We start from the raw sequence: 9,300 nt of genomic DNA on the forward strand, positions 1-9,300 counted from the left end.
TTTGGATGGGAGCATAAGAGGTATAGTTAGTAAGTTTGCAGATGACACCAAAATTGGAGGTGTAGTGGACAGCTGAGGTTACCTCAGATTACCAACAGGATCTTGATCAGCTGGGCCAATGGGCTGAGAAGTGGTAGATGGAGTTTAATTCAGATAAGTATGAGGTGCTGCAGTTTGGGAATGCAAATCGTGGCAGGTCTTATACACTTAATGGTAAGGTCCTAGGGAGCGTAGCTGAACAAAGAGACCTTGGAGTGCAGGTTCACAGTTCCTTAGAATTGGAGTCGCAGGTAGATAGACTTGTGAAGGCGATGTTTGGTATGGATTCCTTTATTGAGTTATCGGGAGAGGTTGAATAGGCTAGAGCTGTTTGCCCTGGAGTGTCAGAGGCTGAGGGGTGACCTTCTAGAGATTTAAAAAATCATGAGGGGCACGGATAGGATAAATATACAAAGTCTTTTCCCTGGGATGGGGGAGTCCAGAATAGAGGGCAGAGGTTTAGGGTGAGAGGGGAAAGATATAAAAGACACCTAAGAGGCAACATTTTCATGCAGAGAGTAGTACATGTATGGAATGAGCTGCCTGAGGAGGTGTTGGAGGCTCGTACAATTGCAACATTTAAAAGGCATCTGGATGGGTACATGAATAGGAAGGACTTGAAGGGATATGGGCCAGATGAGACTAGATTGGGTTGGGATATCTGGTCAGCATGGACAAGTTGGACTGAAGGGTCTGTTTCCGTGCTGTACATCTCTATGACTTTAATAAGTACTTAATTAGCTTTGTAAAGTGCTTCGAGTCAACCCAAGGTATTGAAAGTTGCTACATGTATTCAAAATATTTATTTCTATTAAAAAAAAGCAACAACAGCAGTATAACTAACATGATTGCTCATGCACACAAAGTGTGTAGGAGACCACAATCAGATAGATAGCAGATTAAATCTGACAGCAGCAGAAGGAAATAATTTATATTCTGTGCTGTGATACCTCCCTTCGTGAATACAACAAGGGTTAATTTCATATTGAATGAAAACAATTTATAATCCAAGAGTAGACACTAAGTTGTCTAGAAACTTAACTAAAAAAAATTAAATAGCATGTGAGGGTTAAGTTCTCTTCTCCTGGTTGGTTTAAGTACTCCACTTTCGCTTGCTTTAATTTTGGAAATTACTGTTTTACCGAATGCAACACATTAGCAATAAAATAAGCTGTTCTCGGTCACGGCTCATGAAATAGTAAGTTTTACAGCCACATAAGCCTGTGAGACTCTTCATCAACACCTTGCTTAAAAGGAAACATTACAACGTCACTGCCTCTGCTGACTCAAGGTAGTTTTCACCATTTCCCACAGCTCGCCTACACAGATGCATTACAAAAAGAATAACGTCATGCTTTAAATTACAGATGAGTCACTAAGCCTCAATAGTCAAACAAAAATAATGAAAAGGAACATTTGCAACATTGCCACAATTAAATAGTGAGTTTTTTTACACAGACACGCAGCATGATCATCATAATTCATTGTACAGACGTGACACTAAATAGAATCAGTACCAACCGTAACTCAGCTGGTAGTAACTCACTTCTGTCCCACTGTAGGGCTTGTGCACAAAACTCAAGCACTACACAACACTGCAATAACAAGGGAGTGCAGTGTCAGAATGGGTGTATTTCAGATGAGACGTTAATCTGAGGCGCTGTCTGCACCCGTCACCATCCCGCACCTAACGAATCTACAAGATTCCACGCTATTAATCTTGAAGAGGAGCAGGGAAAGTATCAGTGGTATCCTGGCACAATATTTATCACCCAGCTAACATCACAAAAACAAATAATCTGATCATTATCACACTGTCGTGTGCAAATTGGCTGTTGCGTTTCCTATATTACAACAATGACTACACTTCAAAAAGTGCTTTGGCAGAAATGAAGAACGTTGAGACATCCGGTGGTCGTAAAAACGACATATATATATATATAAAAAGAAGTTTTTTTTTCCTGAATCAATACTGTATTATAAACAAATGTATGAACAGGAATAGTTTAAGGATTTTAATCCTCTTAAATCACGGATTATTCAAACTAACTGGATTTTATAGTAACATACTCAAGATGACACTAAAAGAAATAGTAAATCTAGCAATGGAATGTGTTTGGGACAAACAAACCTAAAGATCGAGCAGGATGATAAGTAAACCTCAAAGCAGAAAACAATTAAACCGAACCCCGTGTGAAAGCAGCCAATTAAAACCCAACCCTAAAGCTGGAACAGGCAAAACAATAACTAAACACAAAAGGTTGGCAACAAACAAGGAATACTAGTTGAAGCCGAGGTGGAAGAAGCATCGATTAAACACAAGCCCTAAAACGAAGGCCGCAGGAAAAGGGTGGAATTCCCCGGTTCCCAATCCCAATGGTAGATCTGAAGCCGAGGTCGGGGTAGGGGTCAAGGGGAGAGGCTAGGCCTTGGAAATTCAGGCGGCAGTATTGCCGGGGTAGAGCCTGTCCGCCCGATTCCGAAACAGAACGCGGCGTCAAATCCTTCTCGTTACCGGCCGCTCTCCGAGTGAAGGCAGTGTCTCAGTGCGGGCGGAAGGGAGGCCAGGACGACGGCCCATCATCCCCCTCACCCCCCCACACCTCCCACACCCCACACCTCGGCCTCGGTTCAAAGATTTACCTCGATCTCGAAGTCGGGCAACGAGAAGGCAGCCCGGAACAGGGAGCAGAAGTGAGCGATGGCCGGCACTTCCCACCAGGAGCGCAGCTTCTCCGCCGACACTCGGCCTCTCGACCTCACACAGCCCGGCTGCGCCATGGAGCCGCCGCTCCCATCCGGCCCGGGACACACGCACGCGCACACAGACAGCCGCCCGCTCGGTCCCTCTTTTCACCGGCTCGACTGCTCTCTGTTCAGCCGGTCCTTCTCCGACTCAGCTCCAACAGTCTCCGACTCTGCTGCTGCCGCCTCCGCCGCTCGGCTCTCACTGACTGTGACCAACAGCCTGACCGGCCCGCGCCGCGCTGCGCCGCACCTACCATCCAACAACTCAGGGGAGGGGGTTTCTCAGGCCATTACCCAAATAAAGTCGAGGCAATTTAACTACTTATCATACTGGCAGACACAGCAAAGATTAATTACTAAATATTATTTATTTAATTATTGCATTATTGTGCTGCTGTCTTATTTATGCTTTCGTGCTTTAATATTTCTTTATGTTATTCCCCCACCTGTGGGTTAGACGATTGTAGGTGCCCAGGGAACCGGAAGTCAACCCGTTACAATTGGAATCTTGAGCCGGCCGGCTCGCGACCATTTGAAGCATGCCTGTTTGTACAGTACAGATTACATGACGCTCCCCAAGTTAGTCATGGTTGTTATACGGTTACTGATTGTTAATATATGGCATCATTATGTGTGAGTTTCTGAAATGCAAGACCATCTTGAAAGTGGTGTTTGTCTCCCTCTGCAGTAGCGGAACTAAAGGAATAATTCTAAATTGTGAAGTCATGGGTATAGTTAAATTTGTAATTATGTCATGGGGCGAAACCTGCTACGATATCACAGGCTATCTCTATATAACAAACAAACTTTATTTTAATGTTTGATTAGTTTTAGAACGGTGGTTGCACCGTCAACAGGCCTTTGGAATTGAACACCTTTGAAACTGAACACATCCCGACGTTTTCCAGTGGCAGTTTTCAGGGATTCCTATTAGTCATGAATTCATTTATCCACAGAATTTTGCAAGCTAAGCTATATGGTCATTAAAGATAGTGCATTCTGTTTGAAAGTTTTAATATTCAAGAAATGTAGGGTAATCTTATGACAGATGAGAAGAGGGATATTTTATAAAAAGGCCCTTCAATCTGACTATAATAATCGAAACGTCCAATTAGGCAGTGTAAAACCGAACATAAAATTGACATTGACGTGTTTGAAATATATCATATACATAAATTAATATTGGTAACTAAAAGACATGAACATACTTGTGAAAAAAATGTGCAATTTTGAACTTTGTAGAAATTGTAACAATGGAGGATTGAAATTCAGATTTTGCTCAACAAATATGGTAGCCTGGAATAGAGAAAAAAGCTTCAACTATGTAGTAGAGGATCTTCTTGTATACTAACTTTGCCTTTCACGTTGTATTCCTCTTTGTCCAATCATTAAAAGAATAACTCACACATAGTACCATGTCTCCCAAAGACTTCCTAACCGCATCACATATTGTACCAAGAAGTTTGAAGCGCAGTGAGTAAAGAAGGTCAAGCATACAACTACATCCTGTCAAAATCAACTGGAGTTTATTTTAATATCTTGAAGAACAATAATTTAAACACCAATGCAGCAATAATGCCAGTTTGGGTAAACTAAGATAGACGGGCAGGAAGCTGGAAGAACACAGCAGGCCAGGCAGCATCAGGAGGTGGAGAAGTTGACATTTCTTCAAGTCCTGAAGAAGGATTACACCCGAAACGTCAATTTCTCCACGTGATGCTGCTTGGCCTGCTGTGTTCTTCCAGCCTCATGCTTGTCTTTTTTGGATTCCAGCAACTACAGTTTTTTTGTCTCTGGGAAAACTAAGGCCATTGTTGTGAATAAATAAAATCAGTTGAACAATACGTTTGAACCTCTATCTGAAACATCTTGGAGGTGTCATATTTCAAAGGGTGCCATGTGATTAGAGTGCAAGATGTTGGGTTTGTCTGCTTTCGCAGAGAGAGGGAGAAGGACAGGGAAATAAAGTTGCCAATAGAAGGTGTAAGATGAGTAACAGAAGGCGATCAGAATAAATGTGTTCTGATTTTTAAAAAAGGCAAAGAACTGCGGATGCTGGAAGTGGATGTAGGTTTGCTCGCTGAGCTGGAAGGTTCATTTGAAGACTTTTCGTCACCCTTTGAGGTAACATCTTCAGTGGGCCTCCAGACGAAGCACCGCTGCTGATTCCTGCTTTCTATTTCTATGTTTGGGTTTCTTTGGGTTGGTTATGTCATTTCTTCTTTTCTCAGCGGTTGGTAGATGGGGTCTACCTCGATGTGTTTGTTGATAGAGTTTCGGTTGGAATGCCATGCTTCCAGGAATTCCCGTGCATGTCTCTGTTTGGCTTGTCCTAATATGGATGTGTTGTCCCAGTCGAAGTGGTGTCCTTCCTTAATTATGTAAGGATACTAGTGAGGAATGGTCATGTCGTCTTGTGGCTATTTTATGTTCATGTATCCTGGTGGCTAGTTTTCTGCCTGTTTGTCCAACGTAGTGTTTCGTGCAGTCCTTGTACGGTATTTGGTAAATGACATAAGTTTTGCTTGTTATCTGTATAGGGTCTTTCAAGTTCATTAGCTGCTGTTTTAGTGTGTTGGTGGCCACCATGATGCCAAGAGGTCTGAGTAGTCTGGCAGTCATTTCAGAGATGTTATCAAGAGTAAATTTGATTTCAGAAATTTGAAGGATATGAAAGGTTTGCAGAAGAATGGAGTAAAGTCCACAATCAGATCATCCGTGATCATATGGAATGACAGAGCATGCTAAAGGGGCTGAATGGTCTACTCGTGCCCTTATTTCTTATCTGTGACTTTGGTTGGGACCCTTTCAATTTTGTTTGGATAGAGGCATGATTAAGAATGTTCAAACATTTGGAATATTGTGGGATCAATAAGCAAGGTTTGGAAAGCAAGAACACTTCTAAGGACCTGAGAAGAAAGGGGAGATTGGAGTTGGGGTTCCAGCTGAGAGGGTTATAGATGAAGCATGGGTTTTTTTGATGGAGATAGGAAACAATATAGATAAGATAAACCCTAAACATTACTTAACTGAAATGGGATTTTGATTGCAGAATGTCAGTGACCTGTCAAGTAGGTCTTGAAGAATTTGCATTTCAGAAACATCTTTCAAGACCTCATGATGTCCAAAGGATTCTGCTTTAAATTAAGTAGTTTTGAAGTGTAGTCACAAATGTATTGTAGAAATATAATGTCGAAAAAGTAATACTATGTCAGACATGTATTTTTAAATTAAATTTAAATAAGGCCTAACTTTGCTGATATTGTGGATGGCTCAGTGGTTAGCACCGCTGACTCACAGTGCCAGAGACCTGGGTTCATTTCCAGCCTTGGTGACTGTCTGAAGTTTACACATTCTCCCTGCGTCTATATAGATTTCTGCTGGGTGCTTTGGTTTCCTCCCAAAGTCCAAAATTGTGCAGATTAGGTGGATTGGCCCTGCTAATTTGCCCTTTAGTGATCAGTGGTGTGCAGACTGGGTGGATTAGCATGGTAAATGTGGGGCTATGGGGATGAGATGGGTCTGGGTCGGATGACCTTTGCAGGGTCGTTGCAGTCTTGATGGGCTGAATGGCCTCTTTCTTTGATCAGGGCCAATACTCTTCAAACAACACAACTAGAATTAATACAAGATATAACACTGAAATGTAAAAAAAGAAAACTGCTGGAAATACTCAGCACGTCTAACAGCATTAACAGAGAAAGAAATCTCTTCAGAATTGCAAGACGTTTTTTTCACTATCTCTGTTCTCCAGTGTTATGGACCAGGCCAAACGCCCTCAAAATATTTAATGAATGTAGCATAGACCCTAACTTTTCTAGTTGTTTTAAGAAGGTGAATAGTGGATACTCCAGGAGTGATGCAGCTGGCCCAACCACTCGGCTTTAAATAAAACAATTTATTCATATATGAACAAAATGGAATAACATAACCTATCTGAAAACCCAATCGATTCTATCGCAACTTAATGATGCTATGCCAAATACTTGCAACATCCCTATAAACACCCCCTTGTTAAAAAGGTAAATTCAAACACAGATTCTTACAGTAGAGATGTCAGAGAGAGAAAGTGAGGACTGCAGATGCTGGAGATCAGAGCTGAAAATGTGTTGCTGGAAAAGCGCAGCAGGTCAGGCAGCATCCAAGGAACAGGAGAATCGACGTTTCGGGCACAAGCCCTTCTCCAGGATCAGCATGGCACTGTTTCCTTGACCTGCAGCCTCAAAACAAACCAAATCAAACCCTGGGATAACTGGCCACACCCCCTTCCTTGTACAAGTGTTTTAAAAAACACTTAAAAGCTTCTTCAAGTAGATAAACCCAGGCATATCGGAACCTCTGCCTTTACTAACCCTCTGAAAAAACCAAGGACAACATAACCTTGTTAAAGGAGCAGCATTGTCATATCAGTTTCAACGAAAGGTCATCATCAGAACTGTTAACCCTGTTTCCTCCTTCACAGATGCTGTCAAACCTGTTGAGTATTTCCAGTTTTATTTCTGCAAAAAAAAACTGGTGGTCAATTGTACAATTTGCTAATTGCAGGATTTTGCTAACATGTTTCCCTACCCTACTCTATCATTGTACATGAAGCAGGTAGAAAGCTACTGACAGACATGATAACAATTACATGGTTAAAAATCACACACCAGTTATAGTCCAACTGGTTTAATTGGAAGCACACTAGCTTTCAGAGCACCGCTCCTTCATCAGGTGGTTGTGCAGCACACAATTGTAAGGCACAGAATTTACAGCAAAAATTTACAGTGTGATATAACTGAAATTATACATTGAATAAATACCTTGATTGTCTGTTGAGTCTTCATCTGTTCGAATACCATGATAGTTTCACTTCTTTCATATGTAAATCACAAAACCTTTTTTTTTAAAGTTGCATTCTCAGGTTAACTGTAACAATTGATGTTAGCTAGACAATATGTTGAAGGTGTTAGCCCCCTGTGTTCTCTGTCTATGCCTTGATGTTTAGATTATTTCTAATCTAAAAAGTGAGATAACAGAGTTTTACATGAATTCATGCAGTTTTTGAGCAAAGTACAATGTAACTCTGCAAGTACAAATTCACCCCACAAAATGTATATGCGCATGTGGGTCTTTGTCTAGATCAGAGTGGTGCTGGAAAAGCGCAGCAGGTCAGGCAGCATCCGAGGAGCAAATTTTGCCCGAAAATCGACGTTTCGGGCAAAAGCCCTTCATCAGGAATAGAGGCAGGGTGCTTGCAGAGTGGGGTAAAATCCACATTGATGCCCTGGGGTTGAAGTGTTCTGAGGCAGAAGATGAAGCGTTCTTCCTCCAGGTGGTGAGGGAGCGGCGGTGGAGGAGGCCCAGGACCTGCATTTCCTTGGCAGAGTGGGAGGGGGAGTTGAAATGTTGGGCCACAGGGCAGTGGGGTTTATTGGTGCGGGTGTCCCGGAGATGTTCTCAAAAGTGCTCTGTTAGGAGGCGTCCAGTCTCTCCGATGTAGAGGAGACCACATTGGGAGCAACGGATACAATAAATTATATTGGTGGATGTGCAGGTAAAACTTTGATGGATGTGGAAGGCTCCTTTGGGGTCTTGGATGGAGGTGAGGGAGGAGGTGTGGGCGCAAGATTTGCAATTCCTGTGGTGGTAGGGGACCAGGAGGACCAGTTCCACCACAGAACACACTAGATGACCTTCTCCTTTCGAGACCACAATTTCCCTTCCCACATGGTTAAAGATGCCTTCCAACGCATCTCATCCACATCCCGCACCTCCGCCCTCAGACCCCACCCTCCAACCTTAACAAGGACAGAACACCCCTGGTGCTCACCTTCCACCCTACCAACCTTCGTATAAACCACATCATCCGACGACATTTCTGCCACCTCCAAACAGACCCCACCACCAGGGATATATTTCCCTCCCCACCCATTTCCGCTTTCCGCAAAGACCGTTTCCTCTGTGACTACCTGGTCAGGTCCACGCGCCCCCCCCCCCCCAACAACCCACCTTCCCTTCCTGGCATTCTTAGAGTGGTCTAAGTTTCTGAGAAAATGCATGTGTGAGTATGGGAGTGTGTGTCTGTAAGGGTGTGTGTGTGTCTGTGTACATGTGTCGAATGTCCTGGACCGCTCTACACTCTACACTCATGCACACACATATACACTCTCTCTCACAGACACTCACAACCCCCCACCCCAGACAGACAGACAGACACACACACACACACTCCCACATAAGACCATAAGACATAGTAGCGGAAGTAAGGCCATTTGGTCCATCGAGTCCACTCCACCATTCAATCATGGCTGATGGGCATTTCAACTCCACTTACCCGCATTCTCCCCGTAGCCCTTAATTCCTTGTGACATCAAGAATTTATCAATTTCTGCCTTGAAGACATTTAGCGTCCCAGCCTCCACTGCACTCTGTGGCAATGAATTCCACAGGCCCACCACTCTCTGACTGAAGAAATGTCTCCGCATTTCTGTTCTGAACTTACCCCCTCTAATTCTAAGGCTGTATCCACGG

General features: G+C 43.1%; 1 protein-coding gene and 1 long non-coding RNA gene across 4 annotated transcripts in view; one reads left to right on the forward strand and one right to left on the reverse strand.

Annotated features, from left to right (window-relative positions):
* LOC122557689 (cat eye syndrome critical region protein 2 homolog) overlaps window positions 1-2,972 on the reverse strand; it is an 88,409-nt gene extending 85,437 nt beyond the window's left edge. For all 3 annotated transcript variants that reach the window (XM_043705536.1, XM_043705535.1, XM_043705538.1), the window contains exon 1: window positions 2,683-2,972. In XM_043705536.1, the coding sequence (XP_043561471.1) occupies window positions 2,683-2,820 (138 nt within the window). In that variant the 5' untranslated portion in view covers window positions 2,821-2,972. The remainder of the gene's footprint in view (window positions 1-2,682) is intronic.
* A 153-nt stretch (window positions 2,973-3,125) lies between these two features.
* The window catches only part of LOC122557690, a 19,867-nt gene continuing 13,692 nt past the window's right edge, over window positions 3,126-9,300 (forward strand). The window contains exon 1 of the long non-coding RNA XR_006313911.1: window positions 3,126-3,366. This is a non-coding gene — a long non-coding RNA (uncharacterized LOC122557690). The remainder of the gene's footprint in view (window positions 3,367-9,300) is intronic.

The sequence above is a fragment of the Chiloscyllium plagiosum genome, chromosome 16 (assembly GCF_004010195.1).
Source record: "Chiloscyllium plagiosum isolate BGI_BamShark_2017 chromosome 16, ASM401019v2, whole genome shotgun sequence".
Classification (NCBI taxonomy): Eukaryota; Metazoa; Chordata; class Chondrichthyes; order Orectolobiformes; family Hemiscylliidae; genus Chiloscyllium; species Chiloscyllium plagiosum.